At 30.5% G+C, this 24,420-nt stretch overlaps 13 protein-coding genes across 13 annotated transcripts, besides 6 other annotated features; 5 read left to right on the top strand and 8 right to left on the bottom strand.

Annotated features, from left to right (window-relative positions):
- Window positions 1–4,671: part of a mobile genetic element that runs on past the window's edge.
- TVAGG3_0070150 (DNA/RNA polymerases family) lies at window positions 11–3,199 on the bottom strand (the record flags this gene model as incomplete). The annotated part of the gene is made up of 1 exon (XM_051221673.1): window positions 11–3,199. The coding sequence occupies one exon, from the start codon at window positions 3,197–3,199 to the stop codon at window positions 11–13; it is 3,189 nt and encodes a 1,062-aa protein (XP_051106659.1).
- Window positions 3,527–4,633, bottom strand: TVAGG3_0070140 (uncharacterized protein; the record flags this gene model as incomplete). Its single annotated transcript, XM_051221672.1, has 1 exon — window positions 3,527–4,633. One exon carries the CDS (start codon window positions 4,631–4,633, stop codon window positions 3,527–3,529), a length of 1,107 nt encoding a protein of 368 aa, XP_051106658.1.
- Window positions 4,672–5,043: 372 nt separating the features above from the next.
- On the bottom strand, window positions 5,044–7,808 carry TVAGG3_0070120 (uncharacterized protein; the record flags this gene model as incomplete). The annotated part of the gene is made up of 1 exon (XM_001324290.1): window positions 5,100–7,808. One exon carries the CDS (start codon window positions 7,806–7,808, stop codon window positions 5,100–5,102), a length of 2,709 nt encoding a protein of 902 aa, XP_001324325.1.
- Window positions 7,809–8,773: 965 nt separating this feature from the next.
- Window positions 8,774–9,670, bottom strand: TVAGG3_0070110 (GTPase protein; the record flags this gene model as incomplete). Its single annotated transcript, XM_001324291.2, has 1 exon — window positions 9,023–9,640. The coding sequence occupies one exon, from the start codon at window positions 9,638–9,640 to the stop codon at window positions 9,023–9,025; it is 618 nt and encodes a 205-aa protein (XP_001324326.2).
- Window positions 9,671–10,178: 508 nt separating this feature from the next.
- Window positions 10,179–10,493: a mobile genetic element.
- Window positions 10,494–10,701: 208 nt separating this feature from the next.
- TVAGG3_0070090 (chromatin organization) lies at window positions 10,702–11,832 on the bottom strand (the record flags this gene model as incomplete). Its single annotated transcript, XM_001324292.1, has 1 exon — window positions 11,090–11,818. The coding sequence occupies one exon, from the start codon at window positions 11,816–11,818 to the stop codon at window positions 11,090–11,092; it is 729 nt and encodes a 242-aa protein (XP_001324327.1).
- Window positions 11,833–12,193: 361 nt separating this feature from the next.
- Window positions 12,194–12,780, bottom strand: TVAGG3_0070080 (GTP binding; the record flags this gene model as incomplete). Its single annotated transcript, XM_001324293.2, has 1 exon — window positions 12,230–12,775. One exon carries the CDS (start codon window positions 12,773–12,775, stop codon window positions 12,230–12,232), a length of 546 nt encoding a protein of 181 aa, XP_001324328.1.
- Window positions 12,781–12,930: 150 nt separating this feature from the next.
- Window positions 12,931–15,712: a mobile genetic element.
- TVAGG3_0070070 (MULE transposase domain-containing protein) lies at window positions 14,261–15,438 on the bottom strand (the record flags this gene model as incomplete). The annotated part of the gene is made up of 1 exon (XM_001324294.2): window positions 14,261–15,438. A coding segment is annotated over one exon (1,178 nt), but the record flags the coding sequence as incomplete, so codon positions are not given.
- Window positions 15,713–16,109: 397 nt separating the features above from the next.
- On the top strand, window positions 16,110–16,964 carry TVAGG3_0070050 (uncharacterized protein; the record flags this gene model as incomplete). Its single annotated transcript, XM_051221671.1, has 1 exon — window positions 16,110–16,964. One exon carries the CDS (start codon window positions 16,110–16,112, stop codon window positions 16,962–16,964), a length of 855 nt encoding a protein of 284 aa, XP_051106657.1.
- A 325-nt stretch (window positions 16,965–17,289) lies between these two features.
- Window positions 17,290–17,964: a mobile genetic element.
- A 1,014-nt stretch (window positions 17,965–18,978) lies between these two features.
- Window positions 18,979–19,935, top strand: TVAGG3_0070030 (DNA/RNA polymerase superfamily; the record flags this gene model as incomplete). Its single annotated transcript, XM_051221670.1, has 1 exon — window positions 18,979–19,935. One exon carries the CDS (start codon window positions 18,979–18,981, stop codon window positions 19,933–19,935), a length of 957 nt encoding a protein of 318 aa, XP_051106656.1.
- Window positions 18,979–19,935: a mobile genetic element.
- Window positions 19,936–20,439: 504 nt separating this feature from the next.
- TVAGG3_0070010 (uncharacterized protein) lies at window positions 20,440–20,733 on the top strand (the record flags this gene model as incomplete). The annotated part of the gene is made up of 1 exon (XM_051221669.1): window positions 20,440–20,733. One exon carries the CDS (start codon window positions 20,440–20,442, stop codon window positions 20,731–20,733), a length of 294 nt encoding a protein of 97 aa, XP_051106655.1.
- A 28-nt stretch (window positions 20,734–20,761) lies between these two features.
- TVAGG3_0070000 (uncharacterized protein) lies at window positions 20,762–21,250 on the top strand (the record flags this gene model as incomplete). The annotated part of the gene is made up of 1 exon (XM_001287165.1): window positions 20,762–21,250. The coding sequence occupies one exon, from the start codon at window positions 20,762–20,764 to the stop codon at window positions 21,248–21,250; it is 489 nt and encodes a 162-aa protein (XP_001287166.1).
- An 864-nt stretch (window positions 21,251–22,114) lies between these two features.
- Window positions 22,115–24,420: part of a mobile genetic element that runs on past the window's edge.
- Window positions 22,872–23,192, top strand: TVAGG3_0069990 (uncharacterized protein; the record flags this gene model as incomplete). The annotated part of the gene is made up of 1 exon (XM_001323594.2): window positions 22,872–23,192. The coding sequence occupies one exon, from the start codon at window positions 22,872–22,874 to the stop codon at window positions 23,190–23,192; it is 321 nt and encodes a 106-aa protein (XP_001323629.2).
- Window positions 23,858–24,286, bottom strand: TVAGG3_0069980 (keratin-associated protein family; the record flags this gene model as incomplete). Its single annotated transcript, XM_001287035.1, has 1 exon — window positions 23,858–24,286. The coding sequence occupies one exon, from the start codon at window positions 24,284–24,286 to the stop codon at window positions 23,858–23,860; it is 429 nt and encodes a 142-aa protein (XP_001287036.1).

The following is a 24,420-nucleotide window of genomic DNA, read 5'->3' as shown; positions in this document are numbered from 1 at the left end:
TTAAATTGTATTAAATAAATGGCATACAACATCCATTTTCACAACATACAGCCTTAGTGTGTGCTCCCGTTAATGCAGTCTTACCGATTGTTAAGCGAGTCATTGACCTGTTTTTAAGTTGTAAATTAATATTCTGACCATCAAATATCACTTTATCATTTATTATATCCAAATAATTTTTAGGTGTTAATTGTTTATTTTGTCGTAAACTAACACCTTTCATTTTTTGTGCAATCTTTTTAAAATCACTTCCATCAATTGAACCGTTGAATGATGTATAACACTTGGGGCATAAAGCAACCATGTTATCACCTTGTTTCTCAATTGCTAAACCCAATAACTTCTTCTCATGTGCTTTTTCTTCAGCTTTATTCTTTAATTTAGGTTTAAATTTCTCATCAAAACAAAAGAAATCAAAAGGTGCGAATTTGAAAATGTTTTTATCATAAAATTGTTTATCGGTTACAATTGCTTGAAATGCTTGAGTGTTAGGAAGATTTGGATCGCCAGCGATTGCCCAATAAGATGAATCAGTATCACCTTCAATGAAATGAAAACGATTAACATCCATGCATTTATACATAAAATCATAAATGAAAACCAAATACCAGTATTTAGCATTATCTAAAGTGAAGAATGCCTCTTGTAAACATGTTTCACATCTATAAAATCTATCTTTGAGCATCAGTTGATACGTATCCTCACCTATTTCTCTTATGTTTTTAAACTTATTTGACATACATGCAATGCGTGCCTTCTGTGCATTCATTATTTTAGTCTTTGCGTAATTTTGTGTATTCATTGCATCGTAACCATATGATCCATTAAGCGAAATCTTGCAAAATAAACTTTTTCCTTTATTTCCTTCTAATTCAGCCTTTTGTCTTTCGTTCATAAATTCGTTCGCAAATTCATTAAAACAAGTGTTTTTAGTAAATGTTAAAATTGATTGAATGTCATCGATGATAAAATGAAATCTGTCGATTAGATACCAATGATAATAAGAAGAAAATGGTTGATATTGGTTGTGTGTTGATGCTAACTGAGTTAATTTTCTCTGTTTCTGGTCAACTGGTAGATTGTTTGATTTCATGTAATTATACATAAAACTGCCAATTGTTTTTTCATCTGTGATAATATCTAAGTTTCTTATTATCGGTAAAAAGTTTATGTAATCATTAATGTATTTTTCATCAATGTGACCCTTTACTTCAGCCACGAATAAAGTATTTTTCTTTCTAATAATTCCCTGTGCTTTTGCTTTCTTTGTTGCTGTATCACAAATGATAACACCATTCAATCTTCCCGGCATATACATTTTATGGTCAGTATATTGAATGAAATCATGAGGATTAGATGAAAATGATGAAGGATATAATGAATTAAAATCAACACCAACAAAATGAGTCATAATGTTGGTGGTGTCCTCATTTGATACAGTTTTAGTTTCTGGACTATATGAAAGTTTATTAATGTGCGTGATTCCTTTAAGATTAACACGATGTTGAACATTTGATAGACCACCAGTAATTCCATTACGGAGAATGTGATAAGCTTCAACTGAATCTAAAGTCATTGGTAAATTATTTTTTAATGCATAATTTCTTAAATTGATTCTTAAACGTTGAACATCTTCATCTTTATTTGATTTTACGATATTGCAATAACAACACATTAACTGACAATTTTCTTTGGTATGTGGTTTTTCATTATCGATTCTATCCAATGTTGGTTTATTTGCATATGTAAACGCTTTACCACACATTTTGCATTTAGATGAAAGGATTAAATCGTGATAGTATTGAAAATCATCCATTGAAACATTATTTTTAGTATCTCTTTCTGCTTTTTCATCTTGTTTCTTATATGATTCAATTTTATATTTCCAATACTTTTTCGTTAATTCAAAACTTGATTCTATCTCTTCCTCAGGATATTTTTCATTAGGATTAAAGTCTTTATATGCTAAAGCGTAACGAATCATTGAAGCATTCGATGATAAAGAAAGATTATGAAGCATATCAATTTTATAAACAAATGTTTCTTCAATAATTTTATCGATTGGGTCAATCATAATTTCAACATCTTTATTGCAATAATGAATAAAATATTCTAATCTATTCTTAAAATTTTTAGCATCATTGAGATATATTTGATAATCACTATCTGATATAGTTTCTTGAGTTAATGCTGAATAAAATGAATCTTTCGTGAATTGTTCCTCTTTATATAATTCTTCTTCGTAATTCTCCCATGTGATAAATTGATAAGGGAAAAAGGATTTAACACGTGATTTATTGTTTCCGAAATCTTGAGTGAATTGGTCTAATGTCCCACCCGCTATATAATTTCTGATGTCAATAAATCTCAATTCATATGGAACGTTTGTTTTCTTTACAATGATTTGCTTAAATTGTGAAGATGAACCCAGCATTGATTTTATTTTCCATTTTGCAGTGTTTAAATCACGAAGAATTAAATTTAAATCAAACTTTCCCGAATTAAAACCTATGATATTCACTTTATTGAATTCCTCATCTAGAAGTTCTTTAAATGCTTTCTTCTGTTTTTCATTTAATGTATGAGACAAAGTCCCCACCGTTTGCGGCTTCAATAATTCTTCATATTGTTCAATATTTGATTTAGCAACTAATGAACAGGTTGAAAATAAAAACTCAATCCAATCAGAAATAAAAGAATCACTCGAAGTTAAGCAAAAATTCCTCGTATATGTTTTATCGTTTAATTTAACCGTTGATGATACCATGAATGGTTTTAAGTAAGCATTCAAAGTTGCACACTCAGAAAGTTGTAATTCTTCTTTAGTCTCTAATGTTTCAAAGTCAAAAGTAATATAATATCTTGTCGGTTGATAATATTTCTGCAAATTGTGAGCTAATAACCACTGATATATCTTCTGTTTCGTAATATGTGGTGCATATGGTTGCTGGGTCTTTTGCAATTGAACGTCTTGAATTAATCTTCCATTATTTTCTTTACATTTCTCACAATGCTTTAAAAATCTTCTTTGGTTTTTCCTTTCTGGATCATCACGGATAGAATAAACTTCTTCTTTACAATATGGACAAACTTTATAGCCGGTGAGTGCTTCAACGTCTGTTATTCTGTCAGCGTGAAGTTTTCCACATGGACTCTGTGTTAATAAAATATTTACTGTTTCAAATTCTGGATCTATCATTATTGATTCCACTAATGGAAAGTCTACCTTATTTATGTCCACGTCTTCTGGTTGAGGATCACAATAATAGAAATCAATATTAACATTTAACATTCTCGCTAATCTCTCACTTTCTGATGAAATGTCAAACCCTTCATATGCATCTATTGCTTCATTTAAATAGCTTCTACGAGTTTTAGGATTAACACCATCAGGAATGTTATAGAAGCGTTTAAATAACCTTCTACCTTCTGCTCTAATTTGATTATCATTCATTTTAGCTGTTCCGTTTTTGTTCATTTATGTAAGAATAAAAAATTAAAAAATAAATAAAAATAAAGTTTATTTTTAAAGTCCGTAAAATGAATTAAGGACACATAAATTTTTATCATCTGCGACGTGACGAATACATTTTAATTTACTCAAGAATGCGTACCCTGATACATTAAATCTAATTCCTGTCTTATTTAATTTCACAACTTTGAAAAGGAATGTATGAATAGCTATAAAATGATGAGAAGATGTTTTATGGGTTGCTTCCATTTTTTCTGAAATAAATGAATAAATATAATGTTTATAAGTTTTCATATCTTTTATGTTCTTAATAACGAATGGTATAGACCTTTCCACTTCATCTTCCTTCGGTGCTGTTCTTTCATATGAAACAATATTGGTATCTTCAACAATGAAACCGCAATCACACAAAATTTTATAGGTTCCAATGGTTTCTTTTGATATTTTATCTAATAAATCAAAAACTTTATCAACACCCGTGCATTTATTTAAATAATAATTTGTGTAAATATCATGATCTTCTTTCTTAATCGTATTAGTTGCATATGTCACGTTTTTAAGAGCTTTTTTGAATTTTTCGGAATCTAAAGGTGGTGAAAGTAAGATACAAGGGTATTCTTCATTATCAATAAATTGTAACTTATGTTTACGAATAAATTTAGTACCTTCTTTTGAAAGTGTTTCATCTATTTCACCATCTAATAAATTTTGTGTTGATTCTGAGACATAATTTTTATATCTTTCTTCATGAGATTTCTGAACTGCTGATTCTGAAGCTGGGATATTCATTAAACCCTCTACTTCATTTTCATTATATTTTTCAACTTCTCTTAATTCCTTAATTTTTTCATCTATTTCATCTCTTATTTTTTCCAGTCTTTCAATTTCATTGTATTCATCATCTTTAATCCGTTCTTCATAATATTCAGGGAAAACATCAGGTTCTTTAGGTTTTTCTTCTTCAGATGTAGGATATAAGAAATTTATAACATCATCTTTATTCATTTTTCCATCATAATCTAAATCATTTAATAACTCCGCGAATTTTTGACAATTTCTTAAATAATATTTATCAACTTCGTAACCCGCCTCCTCTAATATATCCTTTATTTCCTTATTTGTGAATCCTAATTTTTTAACATCGTTAGTTTTGACGCTCATTTCATACAAAATAAAAAAATAAATTATTCAAAAATGTAAGACATGAATTTTTAAAGTTTATGACTCCATTGATTCCATTCAGGATTTAAACAATGTTTAATTAATCGCGGAATATCCAACATCATCTATATATAGCTTCTTTTATAAAAGATGATAAAATAATTTTTTTAATGATTTACATTTGGGCTGAGTGTAAATGTCTTACAATTTTTAAAATTTTTTTAATCTTGATTTATTCAAAAACGTAAGAATAAAAACCGTAAGAACCATACATTTTTTACTTCATATGTAAAAAAAAATGATACAAAATCGTTCAATATTGTAAGAATTCTTACGTTTACAAAAAAGTCACACAACCCTTCCACATATACTACTATCGAACAAAAATTTAAAAAAAAAAGAATATAAAATCATATTGATCAATGTCTTTATATACATATATATTCAAACAAAAAATAAACAAAATTTATAAAGAAGGAAATTGGCTCTTTTCCTTTTTTGGTCCAACTTCGATTTTTCGTTTTTCACGTGCAGTTACAGCGCCCAGTTTCTTTATTTCTAGTTTAGGGATCTCGGGGTTTCGATTTAAACCTATAATTTTTCTAGTTGCGCTCATTGAAGTCATTGCTCTTGCTGTTGTTGGTGTATAGCCTATTTTTATCGAAACGCCATCCTGTGTTCTCTTTTGGATTGCTTCAATTTTTCTAATTTGCTCATCTTCCATATCTTTCCTCTTTTTCTGAACTATTTCATAATTTTTATTTGCAGAGTCTATTGCTACCTCCATTTCCTTTGCCTGTTTCTGCAACAAAATACTTTTCTGAAATTTCATTTTGTGATAAGCTCTTTCTTGAGCTGTTTTTGTTTCTTCGATCTCCTGTTGGTTTGCTTTCTGTCTAAATGTTTTTGCATCATTGAATAGTTTTGCTCTTGCGAATCTTCTTTCACGATCCTTTAATGCGAGTAATTCTGAGCTTGGTTTTGAGAATTTCCTGAGATAATCTTCATTATTCCATTTTTCTTGGAATTCCTCAAGTTCTTGAATGTGTTTCTTTTTTACTTCTTCGATTCTTTGTTCATTTGTTTCTCTGGCTCTTCTCAGAACGTTCTTTGTTTCGTATTTAACAGTGCCAAGTTGTGCTTTGGCCTTCTCCAGCTGCTCTTCAAGTCGAAATCGCTTTTCTTCCTTTCTTTCTTTGATATCTGACTCGTAGATTGCGGTCTGTACCTTCTTGGAAAGGTCGTAGAGCTGCTGAGCTCTGTCGTAGTCTCCTATTTCGATGGCATCCGCTCTCTCTCGCTGTACTTCCCTCAATATCGACGCTTTGTCCTTCAGCGGTGGAAGCCTGCCTGTTTTGGAGAACTTCTCCAGGGCCTGCTGGTCTTGTTCTCTCTGCTCGTCATCGCTCGAGTCTTCTTCGGATACAGAACTTTTCCTGTTTGAGGATTTGACTTGAGGGGAAATAACTTTGGAGGATTTGGTCTCTGTATGAACAAATATTTCGTCTTCAGATAAATTTTTATCGACTTGTTTGAGTGAATGAGAAAGATCAAGGTCTTTGAGTTTTGTAGGTTCGTTTTGACTATCATTGGGTAGATTCATGTCGTTGATGGATAATTCCCGAGTTCTGACTTCTGTTTGCTGCTCATCGACTTCTTCAATTTTTTCCTCTAAAACATTATGTCCAAATGGAAGGGAGTCGATGTTTTCTTCGCTATCGGGATCATCGTTTGGTTCATTTTCTGGTGTTACATCCAGTCTTCGGCTTGAGGATAACGTATTTAGAAGATTGTCAATACTGTCTTGATTAATTAATGGTTGCTCATCTTCTTCTTGCTCAATTGATGGTGTTACGTCTAATCTTCTTGTTGATTGTAAAGTTCCTAACAAGATATCAATTTTATCTTCGCTAATTTCACCATCGTTGTCTCTATCTTCAATAATTTCAGGAGTAACAACTAATCTTCTATTGGCTGGCAAAGTTTGTAGAATTGTATCAATATTTTCTTCATTTACTGGCTTTTCTTCGGATTCTTCCTCCTCTGTCATGCTTGGAGTCACAACTAGCCTTCTACCGGAAGGTAATGTCTCCAAAATTGTGTTAATATGTTCTTCATTTATCTCAGATTGTTCTTCAGGAAGGATTTCTGGAGTTATATCTGGTCTCTTAGTGTTTGGAAGTGTCTCTAAGAGATTATCTATAGCTTCTTGATTTACAGATTCTTTATTTTCTTCGTTTTCTTCATCATTATTAGATTTCGGAGTAATTTCTGGCCTTTTTGTATTTGGAAGTGTTTCCAATAAATTATCAATGCTTTCTTCTTGAATCATTTCTTCTTCTTCAGAATTTTCTTGAAAAATTTCTTCTTGAATTTCAGGAGAGTCAACTAAAGGTGGTGATTCATGAGATGGTATCTCTTTAATGTTGTTTGCCAATACTCCCATTGGAATTTCCCTTGATTTTATTTCAGGAGTTTCGTTGTTTTCTTCATCATCCGAAGCATCCGGTGTTACTTCAAGGCGGCGTCCTGAAGGAAGCGTATGCAATAAGTTATCAATTGTTGTTTCGTGAACAAGGGAAATTTCTTTTTTATTTTCTTCTTCTTCCTCATGCTGAGGAGTAACATCAAGTCTGCGACCAGAAGGAAGTGTCTCTAGTAAAGTGTCAATGACTTCTTCCTTGCTATTGCTCTGTACTTCTTGATTTAAATCAAATTTTTCTTCTGACACAACGAGAGGTCGAATATCTTCCTGATCTGTAGGGATGGTCTCATCAGAGTGCGTTCTGACTAAAACTCCAGCTGAATTATATCCTGATAAAATCGGTGTCATCTGGCTTTTTGCGGATTCTCTTGGGGAGATGTTAATTGGGGTGAATGAAGATGCAAAAGGAATTGGTTGAAATATTCGAACTGTTGATGCTTCTTTCTTTGATAGATTATTATTCTGATTAATTTCTTTTTTAAAGGCTTTTTTAGGAAGAGGAGGTCTTGTTAGAATTCTCTTGTTATTGGGTTCTGATTCGTTTGTATTATTTTCTAAGTTTGGAAAATTTTGAGTTGATTGATTGTTTTTTTCTTCGCTTTTATCCATCTCGTCGAAGTTTTGGTTATTCACAATATTTTTAAGATCTAGGACAGTAAGATTGTGTGTGTTGCTGCCGACTTCATTCATCAAAATCTAAATTTGTAAAAAAATAACGAGTTTCAAAAAATTTACAACGTACATTTTTTTATTGAAATCGAAAAATAGTCAATCATCATGTCAGCAAAGGGTAATCGCCCACTAAGCATGCACTAGCTTTATGTGACCTGTTTTTTTGGATTTAAGTTTAATCCTAATAGTAAAAAAACATTAAATCTATGAGCTTCTATCAATTTAATCATAAGAATTATAATTTTCTATATAATACCTTCGTTTAATGCTATGCAATTCTCAAACATGTAAGTTTTGAACTGCAATAAATCAATGCGACAGATTATAATATTATTAATTGTAGCTATAGCTATGCAATGAACATATTTTTATATGAGACTGTAAAATCTGGACTAAATAATTTGATCACGAGTCTGATATCTTTTAACTCAAGAAATTACGATGTGTTTCGAATGTACATTGCTAGTATATAGTCTCTAGAACTCAGTAATATCATTTGGTATCATGATATTTGTAATTTGGATCAATTTATAGAATTGTTATTAGATCTGATATGTCATAACCTGCACTTCTATTTATTTGACTTTGATGGTTAAAAATCTAAATTTTATTATAAAAGATAAGCAATTTTTATTATTGGGATTTAGTTCCTTTGCCTAGCTTTGAAGAGTAAACTATAAGTTATTTAATACAACTTAAATACAATTTGTAAATGAATTCCACAACACTGATAACGCAATGACGAATTTGGCGGAGAACTTTATATAAAGTTGATCGCATATCATATCCATAGCATTTGATAGATCCAGCTACGCGAGATTTAAGATCGGGACTAATGAAACTAAGAAGGAAAAGCAAAAACAGCATTAAAATGTGACCGTTTAAAAAAATCCATGTGCAAACTTGAATTTTTCGGAAACTGGTAATTTATTAAAATGCGTTTCAGTGATAAAAACGAGCAGATTCAATAATATAGCGCTGTAAGAAATTTCAAAATTTTAAAATCACAATCAAAAGAATTCTGGTTTGAGTAAATATTTGCATTAGAAGCACTCAGATGATCAATTTTATAGGATACTATTCCTATTCTGAGTCATAGTATCTATGAGACTTAGAAACAAAATAAAATCCAAATTGTATCAGGTTGGTGATACTGTCCAATAAAATATATTGTAAGAAAGTATTTCTAATAAGTATAATTTATACAAGAGCAGGATTATTAAAAAAAATAATTAACAAAAGCGTCGTTTTGGTTGTGTTTGTTTGTTGTTGAGGACAGAAGCCTGCATTGCCTCTCTGCAGTCAATTTCTCCGTGTAAAACAAGCTTCAAAACATCTTGTGTCATGGTATAAAATAAGTCTTGAACATTTGTATTAGTTTTTGAAGATGTTTCCATATATTCGATATCATGAACTTGCGCAAATTGCTTGGCTTCCGAATCTGCTACTTTCTTTTCTTTTACAAGGTCGCATTTGGTACCAACTAAAACAATTCTAGCGTTAGGATTACAAAGTTTTCTCACATCTTGATACCATTCTTCTATGTGAGAAAAAGAGTCTTGGCTGGTTAAGCTAAAACAAAGAAGAACTCCTACAGCATTTCTATAGTATGCTTTTCCGAGAGACTTATATTCTTCTTGGCCTGCTGTATCCCATATTTGTAGTTTGATTGGTGTTTGATCTATTTTTAAGATCGATGTCATAAATTCAACAGAAATTGTTGAAGTCATGCACTCATCGAAATCATCTCTGCAAAATCTGTGAACTAGAGAAGTTTTTCCAACATTAGAATCACCAACTAGTAGGAATTTGAATGTAAATTTTGGAGTAACTTCTTCTTCTCTAATCATTACCGAATTACACAAAAAGTGCCAATGAAATTCTTTCTCATTATTTCGCCCCGGAGAAAATTAAAAATAAATAGTTAGGGTATAAATGTTGTTAAGTAGCAATGAAGAAGGATGCAATATTGTTGCATGCTAAGTTCGGTCAACGATAGAAATTGAGTGAAAATTAATCATCGAGGAAGTACGATTATGTAAAGTAAAAAAATGTTGTGGGATTTTTAATATTATATATTATTTTATAATAAAATTTTTTTGAGTCATTTTAAGAAGCACATATAATTTTTTGAATTTAAAAATTAAAGTAGTGTCAAACGAATTTATCACTTAATTTAATACTCAGATTTCTTAAAATTAATGAAAAAAGGTTTTCTGAGAACTTTTGAGAATGGTTTTCAAATTCCATTATTGAAAATATATAGGTATTGTATGAAATTCAAACTCTATATTTATTAAAATTCTAAATTTTTAATAAAATAACTTTTCAGAGGAATATGATTTTGAATGGTTGATTCATAAGAATAAAAATGTCTACGATTTTAAGGAGGGAATTGTTCCGTATGAGGTATACATCATAACTATATACCTCATAAGGAACAATTCCCTCTTGATAGCTGGGAAACTTTCTCTGAATAACTTATCATTTGGAGAAAGTTTCCCAGCTATCTATTAGAAACTAAAGGCTGTGAGGCACTAATATATAATCAGTGCCTCATAGCCTTTAGTTTCTTATTAAAAACGAGAAAACTTGTTTGAAATGATAAACAATTTCGAACAAGTTTTCTCGTTTTAAGGAGGGAATTGTTCCTTATGAGGTATATCATCATAACTATATACCTCATAAGGAACAATTCCCTCTTGATATCCTGGATATTTTTGAATATATTTTTTTAATTAAAGTTCTCAAAAGTATTATCAAAAGTGATTTTTTAAAAAATATCTCCAATTAATTAACTAATTAAAAGTATTATATTTTAAAAATTAAATAGTTTTTCAATTTTTTTGAAGGAATTGAGATACTTCCCACGACAATAAAATTGAGAGGTTTACATTATGACTGATCTTAGCATGCAACAATATTGCTCTCAGACGCGTTTGTTTTACCCAGATCTTCCAAAGAATATGTTTTATTTCCTGATAAGAGAAGGGATAAAGATATATACGATGCAAAATATTGGAAGAATGCCATTGTCATATAATAAAATTACAATGCATTACGGCACTGAATTTCAAAATCTGAATTCTCAATGATTATAAATTAGCCATGCTTACTTCAAGATGGAAGTAAGTTCCTAGGAAATTTTACTATTCCTTCTTATTTTCTTCAAAAATTTAAAAAAAAATCTTATTTTGTTAATTATCCATTTCATGAAGGATTTCCGTTTGTTTGAATTCCAAATTATATGGACGTTCTTTCCTTTATAATAAAAATACAAACAATTTTATGAAAATTAATTATTTTTTCGCATCTAATGCTTCAAACATGCGTGCCTGTTGAGCCTTCAACTGATTTACTTTATCCATGAGAGTAAATATTGTTCTTGGCTGAAGATTACTCAAGTTCAAAGTAACTGACAATTTCTGGCCAACAAGCTTTGGTTGGCAGGATCTTATACACTCAAGAAGGGATAGTTTTTCATCATCACTGTCAAGATTTTGTATATCTTTCTGTAATTCAATTAATTCATCTTCTGTAATTTTTTCGTCGTCTTGGGTAAATTTATCAAATTGCCTTATACATGGGGACGATGGTGAACGTTTTTTATTACTTATAACATTTGCTGCATTAATGGGTTTTATAGCATCAGCAAATTGTTCTGAAAGAAACATTAATTTATTAATCCAGTCAATATCAGGACGATCTGTTATATAATTAAGAAGATTTTCTGCATATTGCTTGATATCCATTGCAAGAGTAGTAGTTATCGAATCTTCTTGCCAATACTGTTGGCAATTTCTCCATATTAAACTAAGGTCTTCTCTAAATTCATTTACTGAATTATACTTTCCATTCTTTAACTGATTCTCTAATGTATTTAAGTCCATTGGCGTTTTAATTTGTTCTAAGTAGTCGGAATATTCTTCTGATGATGTATCTACAGGATCAAGGAACCACTTAGCTGATGGACGTTTCTTAATCTTTGCTATTACTTCAAGAAGCTTCAGTTTGAGAGAGTTTTCCATGCAAAAAAAGTTTTTATTTTATATGAAATTGAACTGAGTTAGCTATTAAGCGATCAAGTTAGTTACTACGCATAGAAACGCTTATAACGAAAAGCATAAAAGAATATGACGGGATTAGAAACACCAAAATAACACTTTCATTATGAGGAGATCATAAATAGAAAAGAAAGGATGCTCTTTACAATATAATATATATGTTCAAAATGAAGTATCATGCTTTGTTTCTTAATTCATAATCAAAATGAGATGTTTTTAATTCAAACTATTTTGAATTCAATTAATATCTATACTGAGCCAACAAAGTAAAACGCCTGAATATTGACACTGAGAAATTTAGAAAATATAAATAAATAAAAATTAAAAATAAGGAGGTCATTTGAACAGAATTATTAATTTTTATTATCTGCCAGTTTAGAAGTGCTGGTTGATCTGATCACCAAGCCAGTCAAGGCCTTCGTATAAGCCATCACCTGTTGTAGCGCAGCAGCCCTGAACTTGCCATGGGCGGTTTGTAATAGTGTTAAGGCGAAGTCTGTTACCAAGTTCTTGTGGCTTAACAGCATTTGGAAGATCTTGCTTGTTAGCATAAACGAGAAGGATTGAATCGCGGAGCTCATCCTCTTCGAGAAGCTTGTGGAGTTCGTCGCGGGCTTCATCGATACGGCCAACATCGTTAGAATCGACAACGAAGATGAGGCCTTGAGTATTATGGAAATAGTGGCGCCAGAGAGCACGGATTCTGTCCTGGCCACCGACATCCCAAACATTCATATTGAAACCTTTGTACTCGATTGTTTCGACGTTAAAACCAATTGTTGGGATTGTTGTAACATGTTCACCAAGCTTAAGCTTATAAAGGACTGTTGTCTTGCCTGCAGCATCGAGACCGAGCATGAGGACACGTGTTTCACGGTTTCCGAACCACTTCTTGAATGTTTCACTGAATAAGAGACCCATCAAAAAATAACTGAATTTCGTCGGTTTACACGAAAAAGAAAAAAAAACTCAATTTCGGATGAATGTTAAAATTTTTAGGTAGTACAATGTACGAATAATATGTTTACGATTGGCGAAATAATCTGATATGTGAGGTGAAAACTCTCCGATAGGAAGAGATTGGGACAAAGTTGCAATTCGGCACTTTTTGTAAAAAAATGGGGTCATACTCATAATGAATAGAGACTTATAGCCAAGTCTTGATATCATGCAGGGAGAATATACATTGATAAGCAATTATATTTTATAGTAGTAGTATTCAGAAATTCTTACAATTTACAATACAATTTTCAAAAATGGATAAAGACTTATAGCCAAGTCTTGATATCATGCAGGGAGAATATACATTGATAAGCAATTATATTTTATAGTAGTAGTATTCAGAAATTCTTACAATTTACAATACAATTTTCAAAAATGGATAAAGACTTATAGCCAAGTCTTGATATCATGCAGGGAGAATATACATTGATAAGCAATTATATTTTATAGTAGTAGTATTCAGAAATTCTTACAATTTACAATACAATTTTCAAAAATGGATAAAGACTAATAGCCAAGTCTTGATATCATGCAGGGAGAATATACATTGATAAGCAATTATATTTTATAGTAGTAGTATTCAGAAATTCTTACAATTTACAATACAATTTTCAAAAATGGATAAAGACTTATAGCCAAGTCTTGATATCATGCAGGGAGAATATACATTGATAAGCAATTATATTTTATAGTAGTAGTATTCAGAAATTCTTACAATTTACAATACAATTTTCAAAAATGGATAAAGACTTATAGCCAAGTCTTGATATCATGCAGGGAGAATATACATTGATAAGCAATTATATTTTATAGTAGTAGTATTCAGAAATTCTTACAATTTACAATACAATTTTCAAAAATGGATAAAGACTTATAGCCAAGTCTTGATATCATGCAGGGAGACTCTCTACAAATACAAAAATTGATTATCATAAGGAAATACAAATTTATCAATTTTCATGTGAAAATTACATAAATTTGTTCTCCAATAAATAGCAATAATACTTTGAATGTTATATTAAGTAATATAGCTTCAGGTAAATAAGCTTACACTTCAAAAATATACTGTTTATTCATTAATTTTAAAAAAAGTCCAAATTATCTAATCTTGCTTACTCTTCCTTTAAACTTCTTTGTGCCAAATTTAATATTGCCTTCAAAGATGGAATAAGGACATTAGGTTCAATCCTTCGGCTTTCGACAATTTCCAAAATGTGTTGAATTAATTTCAAACATTCATCGTGTTTTGAAGCTCTTTGCTCAACAATCTGATTACCTGCCCTTGTAAGAATTCTTATTGCTCTATCTTCATTCAAAACATTAGCGACTTGAACCTTAATAATCGCATTTGGAATCACAACAGTGATGAGAGTTATGACGATGTCATCAATGCGCTCATTTTTCTTACCCAAGAAAAATGTTTGCTTTAATTGATGAAAGTGTGATTCCGCAATGTTATTCGTGGAATCACCTTCTCCACGATATAACATCATCCAATGTTCTTTGGTTCTTCTCCATTGTTTATCGAAATACTTCAAAGCGCGCGGTTCTTCTTCTTCTAACATTGTTGTCAAGAACTCATATGTTTCATCAGACTCTTCAGCCAGCTTTTCTGCATTCGTTGCATCTGCACGTAATGTCAAAAAGTCCATTGCTAAATAGAAGTTCTCAAAATTCTGTGGATTGTCAAAATAGCTTCCAACTTTTGCACATGCGCGTAAAACATGCACAGCGCACCAACTGAGCTGCGCAAGAGGAAATCCGTCCTCAATTGCGCGAGCAATGTTTAGCGCACAGTCAGCGCTCCAATGCTGTGGATCCAGGTGCGCAAACTCACAGAATTTCACCAAACATTCTTGAATTTTTTCAGATGTCTGAGGGTTCACTAAAAAATAGCAAAAGGGGAAAATTGTGTTTTGACTTGTTTTCATTGTTACTGCAAACAATTGGATCTTTCCTTTAATTAAAGAATGAGTGGAATCGACGTGGAGAGGGTTATCAATGCTATGCACCAATTCTTTTGCAACAAAAGGTGCATATATGATTGTAAACTCGGAAAAATCTCCATTGTAATCAAATTGAACGAGATCATCTGGGCACTCTTCCTGTAAATTATTCAAAAATGCTTCCAAAGAAGTGTAAGGATCGTTTGATAATCTTTGTGCAATAATCTCATCAAGGCGATAAAATTTGTGCTTTAAAGCATCAGTAGACTGCGCGAAAAGTTTCATCGTTTCTTTGTTATTCGTATCAATTCCGAACTTATCAAAAAATGCTTTTTGAGCAAGAAATTGCTTTCCACCGTTTTTAATATAAAGTTCGATCCATTTTTGATAAAATTTACTCGCGTAATGTGAACCCATTTCAACTCCTATATGATGGCAATGTTCTTCATTAACTTTGCTTATAGTAAACACTCCATTTTGTTCTTCAACCCTAAATTTTGCCTTGCATAGGGGATACGAACATGAATAAGTGACATATTGCTTTGGAGATCCCGTTCTTCTTCTGTATGGGACACCGCCCTTGACTTCCTGTTTAATACCAAAAGCAATAAGCTCCTCTAAGTCCACCGAAATCATAAAAATGAAGTGATTTTGAAAAGAGTTAACAAAATTCAAATCACATCAAAAACAAAAACACATAAAAAATATTTTATTATACTCATTCGAAATTAAAAATAATAAAATTTATATATATTAATTTCATTAAATCAAGGTTAAAAATCTCACCGGAAAAATAACCTCAGTGTGATAAATTTATCACCGGAAAAATTTACAATAAGGTTAATACCGAAAATATCGAAAAATCAACATTTAAGGTTAATTTAAGAGTATGCACTTTTGTCACCTACTCGAGTATTAAATCCTGAATATCTTAAACATCAATTTAAAAAGGAAGACTGTGAATTATTAATCGTTAATGAATATGAAAATGCTAAATCAAAACTGAGATATAAATATATTGGAAGTGATGAAAGGTGTAAAGATAAAGATAAAGTTTATTCAGTTTCATATAATAACAGGCACACGTTAGGGATAAGAAAACATTTAGGAGATTATGGGAAATGTTCTGAATTCTTTAAATCTAGTATATACGAGAGAGTAAAAGAAATTAGAAATAATTATTTTCATGAATAAAAGATTCACTACCATAATGAAATAAAAAATAAAAAAATTTTTAAAAAATAAACTTCTTACGAAAAATTAAAACTTAGTTATGTTTATTATTTTATTTTTTTATTTTGTATGAAATGAGCGTCAAAACTAACAACGTTAAAAAATTAGGATTCACAAACGAGGAAATAAAGGATATATTAGAGGAGGTGGGTTATGAAGTTAATAAATATTATTTAAAAAATTGTCAAAAATTTGCCGAGTTATTAAATGATTTAGATTATGATGGAAAAAGGAATAAAGATGATGGTATAAATTTCTTATATCCTACATCTGAAGAAGAAAAACCTAAAGAACCTGATGTTTTCCCCGAATATTATGAAGAACGGATTAAAGATGATGAATACAATGAAATTGAAAGACTGAAAAAAATAAGAGATGAAATAGATGAAAGAATTAAGGAATTAAGAGAAGTTGAAAAATATAATGAAAATGAAATAGAGGGTTTAATGAATATCCCAGCTTCAGAATCAGAAGTTCAGAAATCTCATGAAGAAAGATATAAAAATTATGTCTCAGAATCAACACAAAATTTATTAGATGGTGAAATAGACGAAACACTTTCAGAAGAAGGTACTAAATTTATTCGTAAATATAAGTTACAATTTATTGATAATGAAGAATACCCCTGTATCCTACTTTCACCACCTTTAGATTCCGAAAAATTCAAAAAAGCTCTTAAAAACGTGACATATGCAACTAATACGATTAAGAAAGAAGATCATGATATTTACACAAATTATTATTTAAATAAATGCACAGGTGTTGATAAAGTTTTTGATTTATTAGATAAAATATCAAAAGAAACCATTGGAACATATAAAATTTTGTGTGATTGTGGTTTCATTGTTGAAGATACCAATATTGTTTCATATGAAAGAACAGCACCGAAGGAAGATGAAGTGGAAAAGGTCTATACCATTCGTTATTAAGAACATAAAAGATATGAAAACTTATAAACATTATATTTATTCATTTATTTCAGAAAAAATGGAAGCAACCCATAAAACATCTTCTTATCATTTTATAGCTATTCATACATTCCTTTTCAAAGTTGTGAAATTAAATAAGACAGGAATTAGATTTAATGTATCAGGGTACGCATTCTTGAGTAAATTAAAATGTATTCGTCACGTCGCAGATGATAAAAATTTATGTGTTCTTAATTCATTTTACGGACTTTAAAAATAAACTTTATTTTTATTTATTTTTTAATTTTTTATTCTTACATAAATGAACAAAAACGGAACAGCTAAAATGAATGATAATCAAATTAGAGCAGAAGGTAGAAGGTTATTTAAACGCTTCTATAACATTCCTGATGGTGTTAATCCTAAAACTCGTAGAAGCTATTTAAATGAAGCAATAGATGCATATGAAGGGTTTGACATTTCATCAGAAAGTGAGAGATTAGCGAGAATGTTAAATGTTAATATTGATTTCTATTATTGTGATCCTCAACCAGAAGACGTGGACATAAATAAGGTAGACTTTCCATTAGTGGAATCAATAATGATAGATCCAGAATTTGAAACAGTAAATATTTTATTAACACAGAGTCCATGTGGAAAACTTCACGCTGACAGAATAACAGACGTTGAAGCACTCACCGGCTATAAAGTTTGTCCATATTGTAAAGAAGAAGTTTATTCTATCCGCGATGATCCAGAAAGGAAAAACCAAAGAAGATTTTTAAAGCATTGTGAGAAATGTAAAGAAAATAATGGAAGATTAATTCAAGACGTTCAATTGCAAAAGACCCAGCAACCATATGCACCACATATTACGAAACAGAAGATATATCAGTGGTTATTAGCTCACAATTTGCAGAAATATTATAAACCGGCAAGATATTATATTACTTTTGACTTTGAAACATTAGAGACTAAAGAAGAATTACAACTTTCTGAGTGTGCAACTTTGAACGCTTAATTAAAACCATTCATGGTATCATCAACAGTTAAATTAAATGAGAAAACATATACGAGGAATTTTTGCTTAACTTCGAGTGATTCTTTTATTTCTGATTGGATTGAGTTTTTATTTTCAACCTGTTCATTAGTTGCTAAATCAAATATGAGTCAATACAATGAATTATTGAAGTCGCAAACGGCAGGGACTTTGTCCCATACATTAAATTAAAAACAGAAGGAAGCATTTAAAGAACTTCTAGATGAGGAATTCAATAAAGTGAATATCATAGGTTTTAATTCGGGAAAGTTTGATTTAAAATTAATTCTTCGTGATTTAAACACTGCAAAATGGAAAATAAAATCAATGCTGGGTTCTTCTTCTCAATTTAAGCAAATCATAGTAAAGAAAACAAACGCTCCATATGAATTGAGATTTATTGACATCAGAAATTATATAGCGGGTGGGACATTAGACCAATTCACTCAAGATTTCGGAAACAATAAATCACGTGTTAAATCCTTTTTCCCTTATCAATTTATCACATGGGAGAATTACGAAGAAGAATTATATAAAGAGGAACCATTCACGAAAGATTCATTTTATTCAGCATTAACCCAAGAAACTATATCAGATAGTGATTATCAAATATATCTCAATGATGCTAAAAACTTTAAGAATAGATTAGAATATTTTATTCATTATTGCAATAAAGATGTTGAAATTATGATTGACCCAATCGATAAAATTATTGAAGAAACATTTGTTTATAAAATTGATATGCTTCATAATCTTTCTTTATCATCGAATGCTTCAATGATTCGTTACGCTTTAGCATATAAAGACTTTAATCCTAATGAAAAATATCCTGAGGAAGAGATAGAATCAAGTTTTGAATTAACGAAAAAGTATTGGAAATATAAAATTGAATCATATAAGAAACAAGATGAAAAAGCAGAAAGGGATACTAAAAATAATGTTTCAATGGATGATTTTCAATACTATCACGATTTAATCCTTTCATCTAAATGCAAAATGTGTGGTAAAGCGTTTACATATGCTAATAAACCAACATTAGATAGAATAGATAATGAAAAACCACATACTAAAGAAAATTGTCAGTTAATGTGTTGTTATTGCAATGTCGTAAAATCAAATAAAGATGAAGATGTTCAACGTTTAAGAATCAATTTAAGAAATTATGCATTAAAAAATAATTTACCAATGACTTTAGATTCAGTTGAAGCTTATCACATTCTCCGTAATGGAATTACTGGTGGTCTATCAAATGTTCAACATCGTGTTAATCTTAAAGGAATCACGCACATTAATAAACTTTCATATAGTCCAGAAACTAAAACTGTATCAAATGAGGACACTTCCAACATTATGACTCATTTCGTTGGTGTTGACTTTAATTCATTATATCCTTCATCATTTTCATCTAATCCTCATGATTTCATTCAATATACTGACCATAAAATGTATATGCCGGGAAGATTGAATGGTGTTATCATTTGTGATACAGCAACAAAGAAAGCAAAAGCACTGGGAATTATTAGAAAGAAAAATACTTTATTCGTGGCTGAAGTAAAGGGTCACATTGATGAAAAATACATTAATGATTACATAAACTTTTTACCGATAATAAGAAACTTAGATATTATCACAGATGAAAAAACAATTGGCAGTTTTATGTATAATTACATGAAATCAAACAATCTACCAGTTGACCAGAAACAGAGGAAATTAACTCAGTTAGCATCAACACACAACCAATATCAACCATTTTCTTCTTATTATCTATGGTATCTAATCGACAGGTTTAATTTTATCATCGATGATATTCAATCAATTTTAACATTTACTAAAAACACTTGCTTTAATGAATTTGCGAACGAATTTATGAACGAAAGACAAAAGGCTGAATTAGAAGGAAATAAAGGAAAAAGTTTATTTTGCAAGATTTCACTTAATGGATCATATGGTTAAGATGCAATGAATACACAAAATTACGCAAAGACTAAAATAATGAATGCACAGAAGGCACGCGTTGCATGTATGTCAAATAAGTTTAAAAACATAAGAGAAATAGGTGAAGATACATATCAAGTGATGCTTAAAGATAGATTTTATAGATGTGATACATGTTTACAAGAGGCATTCTTCACTTTAGATAACGCAAAATACTGGTATTTAGTTTTCATTTATGATTTTATGTATAAACGCATGGATGTTAATCGTTTTCATTTCATTGAAGGTGATACTGATTCATCTTATTGGGCAATCGCTGGCAACCCAAATCTTCCTAACACTCAAGCATTTCAAGCAATTGTTACCGATAAACAATTTTATGATAAAAACATTTTCAAATTCGCACCTTTTGATTTCTTCTGTTTTGATGAGAAATTTAAACCTAAATTAAAGAATAAAGCTGAAGAAAAAGCACATGAGAAAAAATTATTGGGTTTAGCAATTGAGAAACAAGGTGATAACATGGTTGCTTTATGCCCTAAGTGTTATACATCATTCAACGGTTCAATTGATGGAAGTGATTTTAAAAAGATTGCACAAAAAATGAACGGTGTTAGTTTAAGGCAAAATAAACAATTAACGCCTAAAAATTATTTGGATATAATAAATGATAAAGTTATTTTCGATGGTCAGAATATTAATTTACAACTTAAAAACGGGTCAATGACTCGCTTAACAATCGGTAAGACTGCATTAACAGGAGCACACACTAAGGCTGTATGTTGTGAAAATGGATGTTGTATGCCATTTATTTAATACAATTTAAAATTTTATTTTTAATGAAATGCCACAGAAGAGACAAAAGGAACCAAATCGATTTATACCAAATGGTTTTAACTTTCAGATTCCAAATAATCAACCACAACGAATTTTTCAAATCCCACCACAGCATCAACAGCCGCAACAACGACCACCACCACAGCATCAACAGCCGCAACAACGACCACCACCACCACAACGTCAACGGAGAAGAACATTCACCCCTGAAGAAAGAAATTTCAATAATTTGATGCGTCAACAAAATCAATGTTTGAGATTTTATCCGGGTAGTAATGGTATACATATAAGGCATCCAAATTTAGATAGAAGCTATACCGCTGAGATTCATATTTTACCTAATAATACGGTTAATTTTGCTGGATTTTATGATCATCATCAGGAAATCTGGACTCCACCATTTGATACCGTTTTAGAAGGAGGAACCGTTAATGATGCGATTCAATATGTAAATAATGGTTTTGATACTATGATTCAAAGAGGTGGGCACCCTTAAAACATTTATTTTATTTTTATATAAATGGATAACGCAGATTTAGAAAATTTAATTGATGATTTAGTACTTAATCAAAATTTTCTTAATTATTATGAATTAAAATCATATCTCCAAAAACATAATAAAAATATAACGGGTGATGATATGGATTATTATTATTCGTATTATAAAAATGAAATTTTGAAATATCATGATAAAATAATTTCTGAAATTAAAGACAAAATTAAAAATAATGAATATACAAAGGGAAAAACTAAATCACAACTTAAACAGTTGAAAGATTTCAAAAATAAAGTATTAACAGAAGAAGATATTGATGAATTATATAAATTATATAATCCTGAGCCGCAAAAACCAAAGGAACAAAAACAAAAGAAGAAAAAGCCGAGCTCTAAAGTAGCAAATGTTCAACAGCTAAAGGTGCAAAACGCCGAGGTCCTTCAGACCATAAATGAAGCACAAGCTTTAATTTATGATTCATTAGTTAAACCATATTCAGCCCGACTTTTAAATGAAGATCAACTTTTGGAATTCATCCTTCAACATAAACTCGAAGCGGGAAAGTATATCAAACCTTTATATACAGCATATTTAAAACAAATGAATAGAATACATCCAGAATTAATGAAAGGAAAATCAACAACTAAAACTTCATCATCCAAAATCAAAGCAGATAAAATTAAACCACTTGCAACACCAAAACCTCCAACGACAGTACCTCCTCCTTCAGTTAATCCTTCATCATTCACTTTATTATATCCATTTCAATCACCAAAGAAGCAAAAAGATTTTAAAAAGGATTTCAAGATATTAAATAAACCAACTGACCCGAAAATTCAACCGTTAAAGGAAAAATTTAGTCGCCCTTCATTTGCTCCATATCCATATTCATACGAAATAGATCATCTGGAATATTCAAAAGGAAACGTTACTTATTTATTTGCCATTAACATTAACACTAGATATTTATATTGCATTCCGGTGAAAGGGAAAACAGAACAGGAAACAAGAAGAGCTATACAATACTTACTAGATCATGAAAGAGTAGATAATATAAGGGGTGATGGTGATAAAGGATTTCAGGCAGCTATGATTCATTATTTCCCACAAATTAATTTTTACTTTTCATCCTCTCCATATACGTTTCATAATAAAATAGTTGATGCAGTAATGAGAACTCTTAGAGATGCGTTAGGGGTTAACGGTCAGATATACTGGGATGGAAATCATGACTCCATCATACAGCAGTTAGTATATTATTACAATAATACATGGCATAGAACTATAAACATGAAACCAGTGGAAATGAAAAATGATATTTCAAAAGAATGGGAATATATTAGAAAGCAAATGGAAAGGTTAAATGATGTTAAACGTGAACAAATTAATTCGGGGCTCATGAATTTTAAACAAGGGGATAAAGTTTTGATTCATCTCGATTATGGAAAAACTGATAAATCAATGACAAAAAGAAGACGAAGATTTGACACAATAGCTGAATTTGTTAGATATATTAACGGCAATGCATTAGTTGAAGTTGACAATAAATTAATAGAAATTCCGATTTATTTTATTACTCCATTATATTTAAATAATATTTAATTTTTTTATTTCGTAAGAAATGAGTGACAACAAAGCATCCAAGAGTCCTGATTCAATTAAGATTCAGAGTCCAGACAATGAATATAAAAAGAAACTAAACAGAATTAAATCAAAAATATGCTATTACAAAAAGAAGCCGCAATGCGGTGGGGCTGATGCCCATAAAACTAAAGTAATTGAAAACGATAAAGAGAGGAAAGAAATAATCGAAAAATTAGAAACTTACCGTTCAATCCTTAAACTGAGTGAAGCAAAAATAAAAGAATTTAATAGAATAAATAAATTGATTGGAAGAGATGAATTTAATAAAGATGAATTTTTAAACTCTATCCAAATTTAATTTTTATTCCTCTTCGACAACGTCTCTTCGAGACGCCGAACCCTTCTGGGTTCTTCTTTCCATCATTACTGCATAACCGCATCTTCTTGGTTTTCGTGGTTTGTTGTTTTTAATTCGTTCTTGCATCATTTTTATCATTTCCTCCCTTGTTATGATTCGTGGTAAATTTTGAGCTTGTGGGGTATCCATTTATATAAAAATAAAATTTTGTTATCAGTTATTTTATCATCATTTTATTAAGTTCATCTTTAGTTAATTTGAATGGATTCGCTAATGTTCCACCTTGAGCCACAACACTTGCCCCGGCTAATTGTGAAGAACCTGGGATAAGTACTCCATGAAATGATTTCATTGGTATCATTAATTTAGAAATAGTTGGCTTAATTAATTTTGTCATTTATGATAAAAATAAAATTGCATAATTTAAATTTTTTTCTTTCTCATTTTCTCATTTTCTCATTTTCTCATTTTTCTCTTTTTTCATCCTGTTTTGGTTTCAGCAACTTTTCAAGTTGTTGTCAGTAACTTTAATTTTAACTTCGGATCAAATATTGGGTTTCCATCTTTATCTCTTCCAATAACACCATATGGTAGAATCTTCATTTATACTAAAATAACAATTTAAATTATGCCGTTCTAAAGTTTGTGAAACAAACATTGAGCGTTCATTGAACGCGAAACCATGCATAAACCGTCATATAAGGTGGCATGTAATCTGTACCTCTTCCTGTCGTTTGTGTATATCCTGAAACGTTATGTGAATGTGTACCTGAACCGTTTGAAGTATATCCTTCATTCCATCTATTTTTATTACCATACCAATATTTACCCCTGCTAGCGTCTCTATCAGACCATCCATTAGGAAATCCATTATTTCCATCAGGATATTCAAACGAATTAGTATAAGTATGACTATGCCAGCCCGAGTCTTGAGTGTTTAAATTAACATAATGACTATGAGCAGGTAAATTTTCGCCAGTAATCGTTTTACTTCCACCGGTTTGTTTTGAACTATTAGCACAGTAGAGGAAACGATCGGTTATTTGTTGCCATGTACCGAAACCGAATACATCAGCTGGATTTGTTGAATTCATTGATGTATATATTGAACCAATGGGGTAAATCATCTCAAGAATTGTATTTAATCCATTATGAATATTGAATTTATTATATAATATTGAATTTGGGTAAGAAATTAAAACTGGTCTTGTTATCAATATTAACGTAT

The sequence above is a fragment of the Trichomonas vaginalis genome, chromosome IV (genome assembly GCF_026262505.1).
Source record: "Trichomonas vaginalis G3 chromosome IV, whole genome shotgun sequence".
NCBI lineage: Eukaryota > Parabasalia > Trichomonadida > Trichomonadidae > Trichomonas > Trichomonas vaginalis.
This window is presented reverse-complemented; position numbering and strand designations above follow the sequence as displayed.